The sequence below is a fragment of the Hemiscyllium ocellatum genome, chromosome 34, assembly GCF_020745735.1.
Source record: "Hemiscyllium ocellatum isolate sHemOce1 chromosome 34, sHemOce1.pat.X.cur, whole genome shotgun sequence".
Taxonomy (NCBI): Eukaryota; Metazoa; Chordata; class Chondrichthyes; order Orectolobiformes; family Hemiscylliidae; genus Hemiscyllium; species Hemiscyllium ocellatum.
Genome location: NC_083434.1, coordinates 40,201,013 through 40,224,503, shown reverse-complemented (window position 1 = coordinate 40,224,503; position 23,491 = coordinate 40,201,013). Strand labels below are relative to the sequence as shown.

At 41.3% G+C, this 23,491-nt stretch overlaps 1 protein-coding gene across 2 annotated transcripts in view; it reads right to left on the bottom strand.

The window, feature by feature from the left end:
- Nucleotides 1-23,491, bottom strand: part of mrpl3 (mitochondrial ribosomal protein L3) — a 52,726-nt gene that overhangs the window by 5,309 nt on the left and 23,926 nt on the right. The window contains exons 7-9 of one of the 2 annotated variants that reach the window (XM_060849997.1): nt 12,795-12,906; nt 10,207-10,284; nt 9,056-9,133 (exon numbers count right to left, since the gene is read on the bottom strand). In XM_060849997.1, the coding sequence (XP_060705980.1) occupies nt 9,056-9,133; nt 10,207-10,284; nt 12,795-12,906 (268 nt within the window). The remainder of the gene's footprint in view (nt 1-9,055; nt 9,134-10,206; nt 10,285-12,794; nt 12,907-23,491) is intronic. The other variant, XM_060849998.1, reaches the window with a different exon arrangement.

Here is a 23,491-nt window from a genome sequence, read left to right as displayed (position 1 = left end):
ACCAGCTATCCTTTAGTACCACACACGCAGATGACAAGCAACATGAGTTCGACTGGGACAACACTACTATTATAGGACAAACCAAACAAACAGAGAACAGCCAGGGAATTCCTAGAGGCATGGCATTCATCCACAGATTCAATCAATAAGCACATCGACCTGGACCCAATATACCGACCACTGCAACGGACAGCTGGAACTGACAACCGGAAGCGGCAGATTCAAACCACTACAAATGCCGGAGGAAAGATCACAGAAGCGCTTCACAGGAGGCTCCCAAGCGCTGAGGATGTCACCTAGACAGAGGACGAAACGTCTGCAACACAAATTCCCAGCTCGGCGAACAGAACCACAAGTATGACTTAACACATACAGAAAGGAGGTCTAATTATTTAACGTAAATGTACGGAGGGTGTTGAAGAGATAAACAACAGCTTTAAAGATTCCATTCTCCGTACGTATATTGAAGGCAAAGATCGATAGATTCTCGATCAGTCGGGGATCAAGGGTCATAGGAAAAAGGACAGGAAAGTGGACATGCGCAATATTGGATCAGCTGATCATGATACTGTTGAATGGCAGAGCAGGCTCGATGGGCTGAATGGCTTACTCCTGTTTCTCTTCTTATGTTCTTAAACAATAATCACTTCAACACAGGAAGGTACAGGGGGCAATGTACACACAGCCAGAATAAGTAAATTCGTGCAAGCATAACAGGCCAGAGGACTTAGAGTCATACAATGTATATGATCTCAACTTTGAAATTTTTTCCAAGTCTTGCTTACAAGAATTCCTAAAATGTCAGTTTTCATCTCCTGGTATCTCAGCTACACCTCATCAACTCTCAATCAGAATTAAGCTTCAGCAGCAACTAATCGCTGAGAGCTCATTTCATCCACAGTTTGCTGCCAAGATGATCAGGGCTGCAGACCAGTTTGCATGATTTTCATTAGGGTCACCATTGCATGTATACCTTCCCAGGTTTAACTGGCAGTAATCCTAACAAAATCAGATCGTTAATTCATTCAATAGCTTGTACTTCTTGCATCTTCCTTATTATATTGCTTCCTGTTGTTCAATTCCTTTTGCCTTTTTCCATAATTCTGTCCATCAATCACCTGTTTTTATTTTCAATCAGCAAGAAAATTGAGCAGGATGAGGAAACAGCAAGAAAGTAGTTACCAGATCAGCCACCTCACTGAATGGAGAGATACCTGGTGAGCTGAATTATCCCTTCTGCTCCTACATCTTATGGTCTTGAGGTGCCTGTGTCCCAGGTTTACACATTTCAATCTCAAGTCTTGCTATTTAAGCCTCCAACTGCACCATATGTTCCAAATGATCCATCTACACTGTGCAGATTTACATTTCATCTCTTATTAATAAACCACAAACCACTTTTAGGTTGGACATGCATGCAAGAACAAAATCAGAGCAGTAGAGAAAGCGGAGCCAACAAACAAAGTGGTTTTCTAATTTTCGGGGTTGGTTAATATTTGGCAACAGTAACTGGCTCTCAGTGGGAAATTCTAATTTTGTTTTGGCCTTTCTTTATTATTTCATGGGATGCAAGTTATAAAAGAGGGGTTGGGACTTCTTATTCTGGAGTGTGGGAGGCTAAAGGGCGACCTTGGTGAGGTTTGTACAATCATGATGGGCATAGATGAGGTAGATGGCCAAGATCTTTTACCCATAATAGGGGAGTCCAAAAGGAGAGGGCACAGGGTTTAAAATAAGTGGGGAAATATTTAAAGGGGACTTCGAGTCAGAGATGTACAGCATGGAAACAAACCCTTCGGTCCAACCCGTCCATGCTGACCAGATATCCCAACCCAATCTAGTCCCACCTGCCAGCACCCGGTCCATATCCCTCCAAACCCTTCCTATTCATATACCCATCCAAATGCCTCTTAAATGTTGCAATTGTACCAGCCTCCACCACTTCCTCTGGCAGCTCATTCCATACATGTACCAACCTGTGTGAAAAAGTTGCCCCTTAGGTCTCTTTTATATCTTTCCCCTCTCACCCTAAACCTATGCCCTCTAGTTCTGGACTCCCCGACCCCAGGGAAAAGACTTTGCCTATTTACCCTATCCATGCCCCTCATAGGCAACTTTTCCACAGATGGTAGTACATTTATGGAACAAGCAGCCAGAGGGAGTGACAGGGGTGAGTACAATTACAACATTTAAAGGCATTTGGACAGGTCGGGATAAGGAAAGTTTAGAGGGACATGGGCCAAATGTAGGCAAATGGGCTGAGTTCAGTTTAGGAAACCTGATCGACATGGACAAATTGGGTCAAAGGGACTGTTCTCCACGCTGTATGACTATAACTCAATGAGTGTCATCCACAAGCCAAGTATTTATTGCTCTTTCCTATTTGCCTTTGTACTGTGAGATTCACTTGGCCAGTTCTGAGGGTAGTTAAGAGGCAACCACTGTGGTGAGGGCCTGGAATCATGTATAAGTCAGACCATGGAGGGATGGCAGATTTCCCTTCCCGTGAGGATATTGGTGATCCAGGTTTCTACAGTCAGTGACCGTGGTAGCAGCTGCCAGTATTCATACTAACATTTGGTTTCAGATTTGTTGCTCAAATTTAAATCCCAGCTACAGTGGTGAGATTTGAACCAGTCCCACCAAAAGCATTTCCCTGATCCCCTAGATTACTAAACCAGTGACATAACCGCAATGCCACTGTCTTCTTCAATTATCCTCATTTTTAATCATAACTTACAAATCTTTCCTAATATTTTAAACAATGTTCAGATTAGCAAACTAGACAAAAATGACTCAGTGTGTAAGATTATTGTAATAATGGAGAAATGTTAAATAGGACATTAAAGGTAAAAGTCAGAGTCTGACTGGACCATACGGCTGCTTTTCTCATTACAGACAGATGACTTGCGGTGGTGTGACCGGAGGGTCACCCTACCTCAGGCTAGGGGAAGAGGTTGAGAAGGCGGAATCTTCACGGTGAGCACGGCTGGTGTAGGAATCGAATCCACACTGTTGGTGTCACTGCATCACAAACCGACTGTCCAGCCAACTGAACTACAGGCCACCTTATAGAATGTTAAATTCACTCAGCACAAAGTGCTGATTCACGTCATTTATGTACTTGTTATGAAAATATTTATCAGGAATTCATTACCATTGTAGACTGACAGGGCATGTAATGTCCAGCCAGGGGTGTGGGGCAGGGGACAGTAACTGGTCTGGGGGGCCAGGGAAGCAGTGAGCACATCGTTCTCAGTGAGAATAGCAATCACCACCACACTTCCTTTTCTTTGTCTTGTGCTATTCACCCAGAAGCCCACAAATAATGACTATTTGTTAAGCAGATGGCATCTCTGAGAAGCATCTGTTCATGTTCGGAGGAATGGATGGTGAAGACGGTGGGACAAAGTAATTACTGACTCAAAAATCTAATTAATCAAGCTAAGGAACTTTTTGGATAAATTATATTAGTACAGAAAGAACATTTTGCAATTTTGTACAAGACATCACGAGAGATTGAAAGTGTCATTAGAAAAACTGATAGTATGTTTTTCAAACATTGGTCATTTAGCCTGCATTGTCCATGCTGCCCCTCTCCAGGAACAACTTACTGAGGGCCACTCCCTTGCTTTTCTTTATAACCCTGCATACCCCCGCCTTTTTTAGACAATCAAATCCCTTTGCAAAGCCTCAAGTGGACCAGACTTCCCCACATTCTCAGGAATTGTATCTCAAATCCCAATTACTTGCCAAGGAGGAAACATTTCCTGTGTGTTGCTTTTTTTTTTGACAATTGCTTTCAATCTGTGCTACTTGATTCTCAACCCTTCCACTAATGTGAACAGCTCTCCCTCTTTACACTGCCCAGACCCCTTGTGATTTTGAATACCTCAATCAAATCTAGGAACTTAATCTGAACATAGCTCTTGGATGATCAATGTTGTTATTTGATGACATGCCTTGGGCAACTTTACCTTCCATTTCACCTTTGAAAGTTATTATCATTAATCAGAATAATGATAAGTTACAGGTCACATTCTCTTCATGTCTGACTGGATTTCCTCAGCATGTTCTGGTTTCCCCCTCCAGTCAAATGATGTGCAGATTAGATGGATTGGGCATGGATTAGAAAGTATGATAACCGGCTGTGGCTGATGGGCAATCTCACACTGTTGATCTTTGCTTTAGAAAATCACTTTTTGTTAAATATGATCATTTCCAGATCAGTACAACTAATCCAAAAACAAAATCAGGATCTCACCAGCATTGTAATTCTTCAATATTTACTGGAGCTCACTCATCACTGTCTGAATTAAATGCACCGGGGAAAACAGAAATCGGAACAACGTGACTACAGTTGCATTCATAGAATAGAATCCCTACAGTGGGGAGGCAGGCCATTCAGCCGATCGAGTCAACACCGGCCTTCCAAAGTCATCTCACCCTGACCCACCTCATTACCCTATCTTTGTAACTTTGCATTTCTCATGGCTGACCCACCTAACCTGCACATCCCTGAACACTGTGGGCAATTTACCATGGCCAATCCACCTAACCTGTACATCATTTGACTGGAGGAGGAAACTGGAGCATCCTGAGGAAATCCAATCAGACAGGGAGAAAACATGCAAACTTCACACAGTGGCTCGAGGCTGGAATTGAACCCAGGTCCTTGACGCTGTGAGGTAGCAGTGCAAATCACCATCTCACCATTTCAAATTGGTCTGTTAGCCAGAGGTTTTTTTTACTGAATCTGTATATAAAGAGGCTCTGGATTTTTATCTCATTATATTAGCTTCTACACTAAGACGACGAGATAAGGAGTGAATATTGTGGTGATAATGTCACTGATGTTAGTAACCTAGAGACCCAGGCACATATTCTGGGAGTGTGGGTTCAAATCCTGGAGCTGGTGGAATCTCAAGCCAATTAGTAAAATGTCAGTTATGACAGCCACAAAGCCATCAATTGTTGCCTCAAAAGAAACATCTAGTTCACTAACGCTCTTCATGAAATCTCCCGTTTTTATTTTGTCTGGCTAGGCCAATATTCTGGGCACATTGTTTCAAACCCCATCATGGATTGAAATATTAGTCAATGAAAATCTGGGATTAAAGGCTAGCCTGATGACAATTGCATAACTATTGTCAAATATTATTTAAAAACTATCTGGATCACGGATGTCCTTCCGGGAAGCAAACCTGCCGTCCTTCCCTGGTCTGGCCTAGGTCTGGGCTCCAGACTAACACCAATGTGTTTGATTCTTAACTGGTCTCAGAAATGGCCTGCGCAATTCATTCGGTTCAAAGGTCATTACAAATGGGTAACAAATGCTGGCCTTAGCAGTGATGGTCACAGCTTAATGAAAAGAAATAAAAACCATCCTGTTGCATACACCCACTGCTGAATGAGGACATTCAACCGGTCTCAAGGTCGTTTATCTGAAACTTCAAGAAATATTATGCTCCAAAGAACCCAGACTTCCATTGCAAACCTCCACACAGATTTACTGGTCAGATTGATCACACTGGGAAGAGATTTACAGGGGCAAACACAGGGAGGGTAGTTAATTCAGAAATCCGGTCACATTGGCACAATCCCCAGTACTTCCAAACAGTGCTTTTCATTAGTATTCAGAGATTTACACAATGGACATCTGAGAGTTATTCTCAGTTGGGGATATAGATTGGAAGATAGGATGATTTTAAAAAAAAAGGCAAAAGCAGAGAAAATACCCCAAGTTTAATGATCTGAAGGCTGAGAACATCCACAGAGCTACCGTAAAGAACTCTATATTGCAGAATTTTCCACACGAGGTTGATGTGAATTTATCACAAATATTGAGTTGTAAATGTTGCCACTAAAATCAGTTACTGGTTTGTCAGCCTGACCATTTTCACCTCTTCCGATCAATAAGAGTTAAAAATAAGGCTCTTCTGGTGTAGTGGAAGTGAGCCAGGATGTGCATTTTCAAGTCCCATCGGCTCCAGAGGAATACAAAACAAATGGCAGTGGTAGTGTCCTTACCTCTAGGCGACAAGGGCCAGGTTCAAATCCTATTTTGTCCAGATTCTATCATAATGATAGAATCCCTACAGTGTGGAACCAGGCTGTTGGGTCCATCAAGTCCACAGCAACACCGTGAAGGGCAACCCAGATTTAAAACCCCATGCTATCCCTTTAACCCTCCATTTCCTCAAGGCTAATCCACCTATCTTGTACATCGCTGAACACTATGGGCAATGTAGTATGGCCAAACCAGCTAACCTGAGCACCCAGAGGAAACCCACACAGACACGGGGAGAATGTGCAAGCACCACACAGACTGAGGCTGCCTGAGGCTGGAATCAAACCCTGACCCCTGTCACTGAGTCAAAAAGTGTGGAACTGGAAAAGCACAGCAGGTCAGGCAGCATCCGAGGAGCAGGATAATCTGACTGATTGTGCTTTTTCCACTCTGATCTCCAGCATCTACAGTCCTCACTTTTTTTCCTGGTGCTGTGAAGCAGCAGTGCGAACTGCTGAGCCACCGCGTTAAGGTGATTAAAAATATTTGGGGCTCTGCTGGTGGTGGTACCATCCCTATCGCCAGACCCAGAGTCCTGGGTTCAATCCCTATCTGCTCATAGAAGTGTGACTGCTGGTATTTTTCAAACATAAACGTATTATACATAGTGATCAGCTTTAACAGTGTGTATGTTGTAACCTTTGTGATGCTGATAATTCACCCAAACAAAATTTTCTAATAGCATAGACTGACTTGAGGTGGCGGGGGGAGCAAATCTCACAATCTGAGCAAAATGTTCCAGCTTGGCTTTTTACAGCTTGTAATGGATCAGTCTTTTGTATCTAATGGGTGGCCCAACCTATAACCAGGGCACTGTCAAGGCCTCTGCATCAAATAGCGTTAAGCATTATGCATAATAATTTACTAACCTGTATAAATTTGCTTATTTATGAGCTACATGATGCTTTTGAACACACGCACAGCTGCAAGATCCATACAGCTCAGCAGATTTTAGTGATTTTCAATTCCCTTTGAACAGGACATGCTTTTAAACCAGGTGATCTTTGGCTGCCAGCCGTTATTTCCTAAAAGCAGCAGCTGTCACAATCAAGTAGATTCCACATCAATTCCTCTTTAGGACTCAAGTTCTTCAATCTGTCTTGGGGACTCGTGAGCAAGAAACAAAGACACTCACAAAGTCATTGAAGCTAGTCAGCAGCAATTGCATGGAAAGGCAGCAGCACAGCAAGCTGACTTTAGCTAAAATAATTAAGAATAAATCTGTCAGAGCGGTTAGCTGGAGATTCCGGATTGAAACAAAGCACTGTTTGATGACAATTCCAGGATGGATATCTCTCAGTGATCAAAGCAATGCTCACCACATTTGATTTTTTTTATATAGGAACTGCTGGGCAGAGGTTCAGGTGCAGCCACCTTACTGTTAGCAATAAATGGCAATGTGCTGTGTTTCTTACATTTCCATAGCCAATTAAACCAATTAAATTCCAGTCTGCTGGTAACTAAACTAGCGTTGCATATGAGAAACTGCTGCATTGTTAAATGGCTTTGCGTACAGTAAAACCTCTAAACCATTGAGGACAAACCCTTTTCCTATATTCAAATGGTGAGGGAGAGGCACATTTAAGTGTGCAAACTTAAACATCAAATTTAATTATTTGATGCTATACTTTATTTTCTCTATTTAACACTGTCTTTGTATTAGTTTGTTCAGGAAGCACAGGTTAAACCGCTAAGGTTCAGATTTTTATGCATAGGATCATAGATACAGAAAGAATCCATTTCGCCCACTGTGCTTGGACTCACTAAAGAATGAGCCCCCTGTCTGATCCCGCTCTTCAGCATGTGGTCTGTATTGCTGGCGGCTATGGCAATCGAGGGGTGTTATTAACTGGACGTGACGGCTGATGGAGCACAAAAGGTCAATAATGCTTTTGTTTTCAGGATTCTGAACTGATGGGGTCAGGGGTGAGTATTTATTTAACAAGTACATTCACTATGATTGCTGGGATCCCCCCCCCAGGGAGTGCAGAACCAGGCTTCACAATCTAAGGATATGGGGTTAGCCATTCAGGACTGAGGATGAGGGGATATTTCTTCACCTGGACAGTGGGGAACCTGTGGAATTGTCACAGAATTCAGTTGAAGTCAAAAAAATGCATGATTTCAAGAAAGATTTAGATGCACTTCTTAGCACTAAAGGGATTAAGATATCGTGGACTGAATTGTACGATCAGCCTGGATCATGGAAAATGGCAATGCAGGACTGAAGGGCTGAATGGCCTACTCCTGCTCCTAGTTTCTACATTTCTATCCTAAACCCAATGGTCATTTTAAAACAACCAAACATTGTACATTATTTTGATTTCCTAAATTTCAAAGGGCTGGACTGCAGTTCCAGATTGAGGTTGAGGGACCAAAGCAAGGAAGGAAAATTGAAACTGCGGATGCTGGAAATCAGAAACAAAAACAGAAATTGCTGGAAAAACTCAGGAGGTCTGGCAGCAACTGCAGAGAGAAACATTAACTCTGATATCTCTCCTCAGACGTTGCCAGACTTGTTGAGCTTTTCCAGCAATTTCTGTTTTTGTTTCTGATTTCCAGGATCTTGGAAAACACTGAAAGTGAGAATAAGAAATGGGGAAAGAGGCCGGAAATAGTTTGGTTACAAATCAGTTGGAGTCAAACACGAATAGTCTCACATTAACGCAGCCTATAGCTGGAATTGTAACTATGATAAGATTTGATGTTTCATTAGCACTTTAAGCCCTTCTTCAGAAATGCTTCTTGGTGAGATTTACAACTTACCCTCCTTACTACAGGAAGGATTTTAATAAAACCTATTCAGTGAAATTGGATCATGGAGAAAAATTGCAGACCTGATGTCTATTGAAAAAAGTTTTGAACAAATTTCATCCGTAAGATAGGGCACAGTTGCTTCATTTGCAATCCCACTGCTCCAACAAATTAATGCAGCACAACCAGCGCCAACTCAGGACTGAAATAAATTGTAGTTTGCAATCTCACCTTCACAAGGCAGTTTTTGTGTCCTGGGACTGATCCATGAACATAAAGGATATTCTCTTTTGTATTCACTCTCCAGACCTACAAATGTATAAATATGTTTCTAATAAGCAAACTTACAGCAGAAATACCATACAGCTGTGCAAAAAACACACCCTGTGAAAAGGTACAATGGCAAATTCTCCAAGACTGCACAGACAGGAAAAAATACCTGTCAGTATGTGGATCAAAATAAAATAATCTTATGTTTTGATACATGATTATCCTTCTACCACTTGCTTGCTTGCCTAACTCCCCCTCCCCCCCAGTCTACCTCCTTTCAAGCTCTTAAAACCCTCATTTAAAGATTTAAAACTGAAGTGCGCACCATCCCCCATTCCATTAACATTCAATCTGAGCTCATCAAAATGACTTGGGCTTTCTCCATTTAGCAAGAAGGTCAGGCATTAACTAGGATCTACTCAGTATAAAGAATTTGCATTTATATAGCACCAATCAACTTCATGGTGTCCAAGTCCTCCATAGACAAATAACTGATTTGCAGAATAATTAACACTGAAATATATAGAGATGCAATACATATGTATCTAACCATCAAAATACACAAGAGCAAAACTATTAGTAATTAGTATGCCAAAAATTACTATTGACCGAAATACATCACATATTATCTGAATTTACAGCAGAGACAAATTATCCGTCCTGCACCTACAACATAATTTACAGAATTCAATGCTACAGAATTTTCCCAACGTTTGGCTGTTTGGCTGCTTTGCAATGCAGAATGATGCTAACACAACAGCTGAAATCCCGCACTAGCTGAAGTTACCATGATGGTCCTTCCTTCTTGCCTCACGAGACATAGTTATCTCCAGGTTAAACTACCACACACTCTCTCTAATGAGAGAGCAGCCCTATAGTCTTTCCTGTCTACAGCAATTTTACTTTTACTTTACCCCCAGCTGTAAAACAAAACGTCAGATAACAAACTTTTGTTCCTTGAAGTAAGCCCACTACGCTGTTTCAGTCAAATATCACATATGCATTAGACAACCCAATTCTGGCAAAAATTGAAGGAAATACAGTAATTTTCTTCCCCATACCTGATTCTGACCCCAGGTTTAATCACATAAGGCATGCTTAACAAATCTAACCTTTAATCCAAACACTGTTCTATAGACATTCCCCATTTTTCCAGGCATTTTCTTCCCAGGAAAAACTCTGGCAGGGTCCTGTATTCACAATGACAAGAAATTCCTTGTGACACAAATGAATAAGATTCAACATTTGAACACTAAGTTATCCAGTTTTTAAAACATTGTTCACAGAACGTAGGAATCACTAACTAAGCTAGCAATTATTGTCCATTCTGTATTGCCCAAGAGAAGGTTTGGTGACCGGTCTTCTTGAATGACCACACACTGATCGGTCTTTGGGAAGGGAATCCTGGGATTTTGCCCCAGTTACAATGAGAGAACAGTGATATCGTTCCAAGTTCGGATTGTGTGTAACTTGAAAGGGAATAAGTAGGTGGTGATGTCTCTATGCACCTGCTGCTCTTGACCCTTTAGATAGTAAAGGCTATGGATTTTTGATGGTGCTGTCTATATGCCCAGTGGTGAAGGAAGTGAACATTGAATGTGTAAGATGTGGTACCTACTGTTAGAACCCTTACTAATTTTTCATTATTTTTATTTTATTCTTTATCTACCTTGATTAGGAACTGTGAACTGAAAATGACCTTTGGACCTTAGGCATTGGCTTGTGTTGGAGTGGGTTTATGAGGCCAGGGCTGGAAGTTAATTGCAGGTTGGTTCCTGATCTAAAGCTTCCACAGGCTCTTCAACACCAGCGAAGAACAGTATAGTTCAACAGATAATCGATATTTGGCCACAAACGAGGCCAGTAACTGGAAACTGGTTCCAGCAAGTCTGGGAGAGACCTTCAGCTCAACCAAATGGCAGATACTGAATGGTAACAGGGACTTTGTGGAGAGATGGTCACTCTGACAGGCCACAGTCTGAACTGGGTTTTGGACTGAGTTTCCTGTGACAAGTCTAGCTGTTGATACTACAGGATGAAGACTTGACAGGTCCCTGCCTAACCTCCCATGGTCAGTGATTGGAAGTTTAGAGAATAGAAACTAAGTCATCAGTATCACTGACGTTCTCCGAGTGAGCTGTAAAGATGGCCCTGATCAATGCATTTGAAACTTTATCAAATACCAATCCTACATGTGGAACAATGCATCATGCAACCACTTTGTAAACTGGCCTGTTTTGTTATTTCCTCTTATTTATCCCTTAACTGTGTTTGTTCGTCTGTCTGTCTCTTGTGTGAATTCCGTGGAAAACAAAAATTATTGAGTTTAAATCATAGACATTATTAGATTACTCTTGTTTAATTTTGCTCTGCTAAAGTTATTTTATTATTAATAAAGTGCTAGCCTTTTGTTTAAGCTACAAGTTGTGTGTCTAGAATTGATCCTTCTCAGTTTTGGATTGGTTATTCTAAAGTCTGGTCCTGAACCCCCAGAGTTAACAATATCTTTAAAGGTTTTAAATATTTTTCTTTTTTGTTTATTTTTGTAAGTATAAAGGTAGGAAGGGTGATTTGGTTCGTTTGAATATTTCTGTGTCATAACACAATCACATGAGCAGTTTTAGCTTTAATACTTCACATTACTTTGCATGTATTGTGACTTGCATTTAGGATATTTTAGTATAAAGACGGTACTCAACTCTTTAAACCAGTGGTTAAATCATTATTTAGATATATTGCTATAAATATAAATCACATGGTATTCCAACATTCTACACAGTTAGTTAAAAAAAGCTCAATATCCCAAATTATGGTTACAAAAAAATTCATTTCACATTTAAGAAAACAGATTAAAGTTTGAGAATAAAAATACAAAAACAAAAACATGATAAAACTGTGAAATGTGATGGGGACACCTGAATTCAAGCCAATAAACCACATTCAATTTTATCTATTCATTTTGAAGTAAACAACACTCAAATTAGTTATTTACTCATTTTTAATATGCAATGAGTTGCAATTTCTGAAATTGTGTTTTCAAATGCAGATAATACATTCGAATGCCACTGTACTTACTGCTGACCAGAAAAATTGCATTGAACCTGGAAACCAAGACCACCCAATGAAACCAAACATTATAACAATAAACACTGGTGATCACAGTGGATCAGACAACATCCATGGAAAGTAAGCTAATGTTTCAAGTCTAGATGACTCATCAGAGTTGAAGTGTAGAGAGAGGCAGTATTTATGCTATAGTTTGGATGGTGGTGGTAGTGGGGTGTCGAGTGCTGGTGGAGAAAAGATGCTGATAACCACATTCCGATCACTTCATTTGAGCTATCAACATCTTCTCTCCACTAGCACACCCTGCCCCCCAACTATCGCATAAATGTTGCCCCATCTACACTTCACGTTAGCTCTGAAGAGTCATCTAGACTTGAAACATTAGCTTGCTCTCTCTCCATGGATGCTGTCTGACCTGCTGAGATCTCCAGCATTTGTTTTCAGTGCAGATTCCAGCAACTGCATTAATTTGCTTATATATCAGAACAAACTGTTTCAGCTCCTGTGCTAACAGTATGGAAGAGCTTAAGGCTTTGAATTGTTGGAGTAGATGAATAATGATGATTCAGTCTGTTCTAAGATGTTTAGTCATGTTGGAAATGCTCCATCAATAACTAACAGAAAGGATACTTACACCCCCAGGTCCCGATGCTCCCGGCCTCCTATGGGTTTTCGTCTGTCCATGAGTTGCAGGCTGGCCTTTAAATCCCCACCTTTTCATAACTCCCTGAAAACCTTTGCCAATTCTGCAAGAGGTCCACAAGATTAGAATTGATTTTTGCATTTGATAATTACAGTCTCAAAATTGCACACTATAATTCACATACATTCCTCTCAGGCTTTTACAACGCACTGACAAAACAAAAGAAATCAAAGAAAATCTTAGAATGTATGGCATTGGCGAAACAGTTTAACTTCAGAGTAAAACCATAAATTGTTCCTAAGAGTGTGGCGAGGCGGGTTCAATCAAGGCCTTCAAGGGGAAACGAGATTATTATTTCCAATGAAGAATATGCAGAGTTAGGAGGAGAATGTAAATAGCTAGAGCAAAGGTAGGCATACTTCTCTGAGGGAACAACAGTACAACACAAACACAGCAGCATACACCATATCAGATATTTACACTTTATCTGCATGATATCTCTCCACTCATTTTTACTACACAGCAAATCAAACTTACTTTAAGCAAGGACAGGAACTGCCGAATTCAGTGGAGAGTTACAGTGGTAAGTTGGGGATAGTTTTATGGACCTAATCTGCCAAGCTGAAAATTTTGTGTAAAGTTTTATCTACGGAGTGGCCTAGTTTCTTTTTAACATCACCATGAAAATTTTCACATCCTGGGCTGTTCAGATTCTGTTTTCCCTGAACAAGAGAAACCAAGTTGGAGCATATCTATGTGCATACACATGTAGACAGGTACATGAATAGGAAAGGCTTAGAAGATATGGGCCAAACAAAGGCAAATGGAATTAGTTTAGTCTCGGAAACCTGATCAGCATGGATGAGTTAGACTGAAGGGTCTGTTTCTGTGTTGTATGACTTGATGACTATGGCAACTTTACCTTCAACTTAATATGTACAGTGCATTACAAATGTATGTTACATTTATTTTTGAACAAAGTTGGTGAAAGACTACATTGCTGTGGGCAGCCATTTTGTGTGTAAACATGACTACCTCGTTAAAGATATCTGACTTTCTGGACACCATCCTACAGTCCCTGAGAATAAGATGAATGAAGAGTTTAATTATTTCAGGGCAACAACATTTGCACTGTCACTTCCTTTTGGTAACACGATATTGAAAACAGTGCAAGAATGCGATTTGTGCTCTGATAAGGCACAGGTTAACTCAATTATTTAATAGCTAAATTGCTTAATAGGGGAAGACTCTATTCCTAACAATATATAATTAAACGGAGGTGAAAACGGTTGTATAATTTATTTTTTGTAGCAAAATTGTAACTTTTTAAATATTTCACAGGAATCTGCTCATCTTATTAAATAGGACACCTCCCACGTGTGACAAAGTATTCCGAATCAATTTATTTTCATGTTACAATACTGCATTTGACTTGACTTGTATTTTATTACAAAAATTATTTTCAATCTTGGGGCGGAGGGATTTCAGGTTTTTTTTTCCCTCTCAATTTAGCCTGCTTTTCTCAAAGTTCAGGCTTCCTGCATTAACAATCTCCTGAATGCCTCAACTACAAACTCTGGGATATTTGAATGATGGATAGTTAAAAAGCAGGCAATTGTTTTCCATCGCTCATTCTGACATAAAACTGTGCTTTTTTTTCCAGGTTCTGAACAAGTGCAAATGCTGTTCTGCAACCTGTCAAGGCAATTTATTATTCCTTTTGTGCAGTGAAATGTCTGATGAATCCCTCTCTGAACTTCATCAGAAAGCACACAGATGTGCACATAACAATGGGCAAAAACCTGATAAAAAGATAATACTATCATATTTTCCTTGTAAGAAATAAATACCAGTAGATAGCCATCTTGGCCTCCTCCAGAGGTCCCCAGCATCATAGAAGTCAGTCTTCAGCCATGTGAATTCACTCCAAATGATTTCAAGAAATGGTCGGAGGCACTGGTTACTGCAAACGCTACAGGGCCTGACAACATTCCAGTAACTGTATTGAAGACTTATGCTCTAGAGCTTGCCACATTCCTAACTAAGCTCTTACAGTACAGCTACAACATTTACCTTGGCAATTTGTCTGGTAGATATGTTCTGTATACAGAAAAGTAGGACAAATCCAATCCAGCCTTCTACCACCCCAGTCTATTCTTAATCATCATTAAGGCGATGTAAGGTGTCATCAACAGCACTATCAAGCAATACCCTGCTCAGTGACACCCAGGTTGGGTTCCATCAGGGCTACTCAGCTCCTGACCTCATTCCAGCCTTGGTTGAAACATGGACAAAAGAATTCCAGAGGGGAGGGGAGAGGGACAGCACTTGGCAGAACGGAGGATCAAGCTTCCCTATCAAAGCTGGAATCAATGGAAATCAGGGGACAAACAGTCCGCTGGGTGGAGTCATGTCTGACACATCAGTAGTTGTGGTTGTTGGAAATCAATCATCTCAGCTCCAGGACATCTCTGCAGGAGTTTCCAAGGGTAATTTCTTAGGCTGTATCAACTGTTTCATCAATGACTGCCCTCCAGTGGCTCCAAGAGCAGGTCAGAGGTTTAGAATCCTGCAGTGTGAGGTAACTCACCTCCTGACTCCCGAAAGCATATCCACCACCGACAAGACACAAGTCAGAAGTGTGAAATACTGTCCAGTTGGCTGGATGGGTACAGCTCTAACAAAACACAAACTCAACATCCACTCTGTAAACTCGGTTTTGTACACCTTTACCAAATCTCCTCCTGATTTTTTTTATAAGGTAGACAGCCTCTGCTTCTTCAATCTATCCATGTAACAGAGTCCTCTCATTCCCGGAACCATTCTTGTGAATCTTTACTGCACCCTCGCGAAGGCCTTCAAATCTGCCCCAAAGGACAGTGCCCAGAACTGGGCACAATATTCCAGTTGAGGCTGAACTCGTGTTTTGAGACTTAGTGCAGCTGTCTCGCTTTTGTCCTCAAGCCGTTACTTACGGTGAACTACCTCCATTTCAGGCACTTTTGGGCTAGCAATGCCTCCACTTAAGAATTGCATAAGATTTACAGGACTGAAACAAGCCATTCGGCCCAAATAGTGCTTCTGTTCAATTTCAGCCTTCGTCTTTGTTCCTCATTAAAATCCATCAACATAACCCTCTATTCATTTTTCCTTAAATACTTCCCCAATTCCATTTTAAATATGTCTAAATAAACAATTTGATTTAACCACTCCCCAGATTCCTTGCTTTGTGTTTCCCACCTTCTAAGAAATAGCAGCGTTGAATGATAAGTGTAGATATGGCTTGTGACTCAAATATTTTTAGTAAGATTTTCTCTCCTAAAGTTGGATTTGAACATGAAGCTTAAATCATATCATGACAACCCACTGGCCACAAGTTTCTCAGATTTGCTCCACTTTCATTGGCAAAATGTTGTTGGGATCATATGCAAACCTCATTCACATGGGTAAACAGGAACCTGCAATTCTGCAGACCGCTCCAGTAGAAAGTGTTTCCAAGCTGTTACGGCAGAGTAAGCAGTCGCTCCTCACTGGACGCTGGTGGGTGTGATCAGGTACTGGTATCCCCCGCTTTTTCGAATGCTCACTTTACACCAATTTGCTTTACAAAGATCTACATTAGCACCTGTTTTCGTTAACCAAAAGAAGATTTTCACTTTAACAAAGAAAAAAAGCACGCACAGTGAGAGTGGCACCGCCAAGCGCCTTCGCTGTTAGTGTTAGAGGACCCTCTTCCCCACCTCTCCAATGCCCCAGCCTCCTGTACCTCCCACCACCCCAAGCTCCAATGACTCAGCCTAACATACCATTGCCACCACCATCACCCCCAGCCTTCCAGTGTGCTTGCGGTCTTCCCGATTCAGGGGAGTGAAACTATACTGTATATACATTTATACTTCATAAAAGTTAAGAATAAAATCATACATTAGGTTACAGTCCAACACTAGCTTTCGGAGCGCTGCTCCTTCATCAGGGGATTATGGAGATCACAATCCACAAACACCTGATGGAGTGGTGCTCTGAAAGCTAGTGCTTCCAAATCAACTTTTTGGACTATAACCCGGTGTTGTGGGATTTTTAAACTTTGTCCACCCCAGTCCAACACCGGCACTTCCAAATCATTCACAAAAGCTGTGTATTTATCATATCATTCCTGCTTTTACTGTATGTTAGTGTTATTTTAGGTTGTGTGTGTTATTTGGAATGATTTGGTGGATTATTCTTTGGCCCTGGAAGCACTCAAAAATCTTCCCCATGGAAATTAATGGTAGTTGCTTCTTCGCTTTATGCCATTTCAGTTTACAAAAGGTTTCATAGGAACGCACCACTTTCAGATAGCGGGTGATACCTGTACACAGTGAACAATTGTCTGAAGGTACAGCCCTGATTGAGGCAGTGCCTGACTGCTCAGAGGCAGGAGCAGAGAGCAAATTGGTGGGTTGATCTCAAGGCAGGAAATATACAAGTTCCATTATTCTCTGCAAACAAACATCAAGGGTGCATGACATAATAGAGTTGGAGATCCATCTGAGAAAGTTGAGGAGCATGTTACTATTGGAAAAATCAAACGTTGCAGACATTTCTTAGTGAGCGAGTTACAAATAATCTCCTTTTCGCTGTCCTCTGACGACTCTTTATAAGACACTCGCTTTCTTCACTGGCTCATGTCAACCTGAACACCTTTGTAAAAGCTTAAGCTGAATTGAGGTGTGTATCATAGACATCCCCACTCGATCGATAGCTCAGTTTACTATGACACTCTTCTGTTACCCAAAAGGCAAAATGGCCTATTCCTGCTCCTATATTCTATATTTCAATGATCCCTTTAGCCCAAAGAACTAGATCTAACTCTTTCCTGAGAATATTCAATGTTTTGGCCTCAACCGTTCTCTGTGGCAGAGAATTCGACAGACTCCCCATTCTCTCGTTGAAGAGATATCTATTCACCTCAGTCTGAAATTGCCTACCCAGCATCGTTAGACTCTGACCCCCCCCCCAGGCATAAGGATCACTCATCCTGCACTCACTCAGTCTTGTCCTGTTATAATTTTATAGGTTTCTATTAGAACCCCCCTCATTTTTCTGAATCCAGTGAAGATAATCCTAACCAATCCATAATCTCTCTTTACATCAGTCCTGCCATCCCAGGTAAATCTTTGCTGTACCTCCCTCCATCGTCAGAACATCCTTCCTCAGATAAGGAAACCAACACTGCACTCAAAACTCCAGACGTGGTCTCGTTGTGCTCCCTCAAGTTGCAGCAATACATCCCTGCACCTGGACTTGAATATTCTCGCTAAGAAGAGCAGCATAACCTTTGCCCACTCCTGAATTGGCAACAGGCACTTCGCAAATGCAGGGAAAGGGTTTGAGGTCCCTGGTGTGGGACTACCTGGTGTCAGGTGACTGCTATCAATGGCAGCAGGAAACAAAGGCCTAAGAAGGGCGGGCTCTGGCCCAAAATGTCGAATTTCCTGTTCCTTGGATGCTGCCTAACCTGCTGTGCTTTAACCAGCAACACATTTTCACCTAAGAATGGCTTGCAAGATCAGAACAAGGAAGGAAGGCACATTTGGGTGGACAAGAGGAGGAACATTCCTCCCAACCCCACATTAAAGGAACCGGACCCTCCAACTGATGCTGTTCGTGTCTTCCACAACATCTTGGTGTTTTAATGCTGGGCAGGACTATCTGAGCATTTCTGTTTGAATTGGTTAACTTAATCTTTAAGAAGAGGTGAAGACGAGATAAATGTACACAGACATCGGATTTGAAAATGGTCCTCTTTAAAACTCTACATCTCATGCCTCTTCGTATTAAACATTTCCTGTGTCGGGTGTAGCTGTGCAAATATCTATGCACTTCCTATTGCTCATTGACCTTCTGCAGTTTCCAATCTTTACTAATACCATGACAAATAGAAAGAAACTGCCTTTGTCTCCCGGTTTAGATTCTGTTGATGATCTAGGTTACTCATTTTTGAAGGTTTTGGCTTGTAATTCAAAAGAATTGTCATTTGAGACGGAGGAGTGAAGACCCTTTCTCGTCCCTGGGAGGCTGCTCTGAGATTGTTGAAGCGACATAGAAGGTTACTGAAAAAAAACTGGCAATAGTGGTTGAAACGGATACCTGACTAACACTGGAGAAAGTGAGGATTGCAGATGCTAGAGATCAGAGTCAAAAAGTGTGGTGCTGAAAAAGTACAGGTCAGGCAGCATCCGAGGAGCAAGAGAGTCGACTTTGAGCATGAGCTCTTCAATGCATTCCTGATAAAGATCTCATGCTTGAAATGTTGACTCTCCTGTTCCTCAGATGCTGCCTGACCAGCTGTGCTTTTCCAGTGTCACACTTTTTGACCTGACTAATATTGGCCAATAAATTGATTCAAGAGAGTTACTTCGCATTCTGAGTCTCTTAACCCCTAAGCTCTGCACTGTGCATGTAAAATAATGACTTTAATGAACCGTTAAAAGAGTGCCAATTTCTGAGAACATGTTCTGAATGGTTAAGTCCAGGAATTGCCCTGCAAATCAATTAAAAACAAAACAGTGTGCCTGTGGTGTTTGACAGCAGTAACTGTGTGTGATGGATCACCAACTGCCATACATAAAGTGATTGAAATAAAATCTGAAGACAAGTTGCATTGCCTGAATAATCATTGGAAAACCTGCCAACTTTAGTCTTGCTTAGCTGCTTGATTACTTACTGAAGTGATACCGAATTTTTAGTTTGCAAGAATTCGTGTGCTCAATCTACTGTTACATCAGGCAATCCAATAAGAGCATATTCACAAATTTGTGTTCCATTTAAAAACACCTGAATGCCTTCAAAATGTCCTTTTTTTTTTAATATAAAGCCATTTCATGAATCCATCAACTGCTCAAACATTAATCAGTGTTCAGCTCGAGTTCTACTTACTGATCCCTGAGTTAATGAAAAACTAACAGGATGAATCTTGAGGTCAAACACAATTCTTGAGTGTTTTAAAATAATAATCATTTATTTTCAGTGTTGTTGCAGAGTTTGTATGACAAGCTTTCCTGATGAAGAGCTTATGCCTGAAATGTCGACTCTCCTGCTCCTCAGATGCTGCCTGACCAGCTGTGTTTTTCCAGCACCACTGAGGGGGCTGAGAGATAAATAGGAGGGCAGGAAAGGTAGATGCAGGTGGGGTGTGATAGTGATAAGTCAGAGGGTGAGGGTGAGGGTGAGGGTCTTCCCAGCTATGTTCCTCCCACCCCACTATTTATCTATCAGCCCCCTTCTCTCCACATTGCACGCCCCCCCCCGCTCCACTCCTGATGAAAGGCTTATGGCCATAACATCATTGCCCTGCTCCACAGATGCTGCCTGATCTGCTGTGCTTCTCCAGCGCCACACTTTTAGATTCTGACCTCCAGCATCTGCAGTCCTCACTTTCTTACAAGATTTCCTCAACTCCACACTCCGATTCTGAAGAAATCTGGAAGAAGCTAAAACTCAGAGTGATGGAGACATTCTCTAATTCCGTCACCAAAAGGAACGAGTTGGATGAAAGAAAGTGTGTTGGGGTAAATTGAGTTGCCAGTGGCAGGATGGCCATGTTAAACCACTCTTAGCTTGAGCTTTTACCAAGTTAATCAAAGGTTAGGATTAGGGTTAGAAAGTTTAGGGGGTTTGTAATGTTTTGCTCCATCTGAACGACAAAACATCAAATGATTACCATTAATTTCCTGAAAGATATGGTGCACACAGTTATTAAATAATGATACTTATGAACCGCAATACCTTTCTTAAACTAATTCTTTGTTTCCTGCCCCTATTATACACTTGCTGCATTTATTTTGCAAGTAGCACAGGTTATGAAGAATCCTCCATGCACAAAGTTGGTTACACACCAAGGAAATGGAAATTGTAAACCTACATGTGGAGAGGATTTGCAGTCTACTGTTTCCCTGGCATGAAGCAGCTAGAATTTTGTTTTGGTGACATCTCACATTTATACAGCTCCTTTAACGGAATAAAACTTCCCAAGGTGCTTCACAGAAGCATTATAAAACAACACATGAGCCACAGAAGGATCTACACAGGTAAATATTAAAGAACATTGTAAAAAAGGAAAGCTATGAAGGAAGGTGGAGCAGTTTAAGGTGGGAATTTCAGAGCTTTTGGCAGGTGCATGCCAATGGTGGGGAAAGATTAAAATCAGAGATACTCAGGAGATCAGAATTTGACTAATGGAGCTATCAGAGTTTTGGGGCTGGAAATTATTAAAGTTAAAGACTGAGGCCATAGGGAAATTTGAATTTTAAAAAAATCCAGAAGCCAGAGTAGGTCACTGAGCACATAGAACATAGAACATAGAAGGATACAGCGCAGTACAGGCCCTTCGGCCCTCGATGTTGCGCCGACCGAGTCCTACCTAACCTATACTAGCCCAATAACTTCCAAATGCCTATCCAATGCCCGCTTAAATGAACATAAAGAAGGAGAGTTCACCACTGATACGGGCAGGGCATTCCATGAACTCACAACCCGCTGTGTGAAGACATGGGTGAGGACAAATTAAACTTGGTACAAGTTAGGATATGAGCAGCAGAATTTTTGAAACTCTGAGCTTCTGGTGATCTATGAGAAGCTGGTCAGGTGTGTGTACACAATACTAAAATAATAAATGCAGAGCAGTAACAAAGGCACAGTTGAGGGTATCAGCAGCTGAATTTGGACAGAATCAAACGATATTTAAGAGGTGGAGGCAGGCAGTCTGACAGATGGCATATGTTGTTGATTCTGGAGCCAGATCCCACATTGTGATGGTAGGCCATCTTATTTAGCCTCAGTTAGTTGGCCAGGAGAGGAATTAAGTTGCTGCTGGGAAATGGGGGAGGGAGAAGACAGCGCCATCAGTCTTCAGTCCTACTGAATTGCAAGAAATTTCAGCCCACGTGCTTGGACATGCAGTGCTACAGTAGAGGGGTCAAGAGGGGCATGAGGGTGAAGTAAACGTGGGTTTCCTCCGGGTGCTCCGGTTTCCTCCCACAGTCCAAAGATGTGCAGGTCAAGTGAATTGGCCATGATAAATTGTCCATAGTGTTGGTGGGAAATGGGTCTGGATGATTATTCTTTGGAGGGTCGGTGTGGACTTGTCGGGCCGAAGGGCCTGTTCCCAAACTGTAGGGAATCTAATCTAATCTAAAACCTGGTATTGTTAGCGTACTTGTGGAAACTGACAAGCACTTCAGTTTGATCAAGTCTTGATCTCATGTTAAAACATAAATAACATAAGCAAAGAGGGCCACAATTCACAGAATAAATATATTTGTATATCAAATTCAAATCATTGTAAAATAAGCTTTACTAGATCTGAAAGATCAATCTTATAAAGCAGACTCTTACCACTGAAAATCTTGACCATTGCATAATCAAAAGTTAAAAAGTGTTTATGATTCCATGCAATCATAGCATAAATTCAATACTTTACAATCGAGGCCAATTCTCAAGGAGCTGAAATAGCTGCATTCATGAAAAGTAAATGGAGCAATAAACACAAAGGACTGGAATTGATAGAAGCATCGTTGACACCCTTTTGATGTCTCAAACACTTCACAGCTGATGAAGCACTTATGAAGTATACACACTGGTGTAAAGTACTGCAGTCAATTTTGCTTGCAGCATGGTTCCATAACTTGTGAGGAGATAGCTGACCAGGTAATTTGCTCAGTCTCCATTCTGCATAACCCAATCCCTTGTTTCTGATGGGTCACCACCTCCTAGGGGTCTCTTCCCCCACTTCCACTCATATCTCTTTCCTCCCCCTTGCCACTTCACTCATATTACTGAGGGATCACAACAATTTTTTATCCTCAGAATGCATCACAATGGGGGACAGAGTTTTAGGAAGTGCTGTCTTTAGCATTAAGTCAGACCTGGGTAGCGATAAACTGTCCCAAAAATAGTGACTCTCAATTAAAGAATTTCCAAGAAGCAAAGAATGACCCATTAGCAAACAGATTCACAAGTGGCCATTATTCTCAGCAAGTTCCTACCACACAGAGACCAAAAAGCTGAAAAGAATTCAGTACCCATTAATCTGAGTGCCTATAATCCTCAACATGCTGCTGAGATACAAAAGAAACATTTTTAATCGGATTTGGTAGTTTTAAAGCATTAGCCATGAACACAAAGCATTTTAATAAGTGCTGTGCGGAATATATAGAAATAAGAGGACAGGTTTCCAACTTTAGCAATGAAATGTCTCATAGGATAAAGTACATGGAAGTGCGGTTAAAGAGAGCACAAACAGCAAATTATGAAAACCTTATCAACACAACTTGTTGTGATGATGCAGGTTTGCAACTTGGATAAGTAAGGAGTAGTAAAAGTACAAGTCAAAGCCCAGTCTGCAGGACCATAGACTCATACAGCATGGAAACTAGGCCCACCTGACTGTGCTTGGCCCCTATCCCTCCAAACCTTCCCTATTCATGCACCTATTCAAGTGCTTTTTAAACATGGTAACTATATCCATTCAACACACAAACACAAGCCCCTCATCTCCAGATGTTGCAGAATTGAGAGTTGCACATTTGATGAATAATCTATCTGCTGAATACATCCTGGCCCTCGAGCAGGGCGGGTGCAGGAGAGATGGTGGCACAATTGTATACATCGGGAGGGAGTTGCTGATTGAGCTCTCAACATTGACTCTG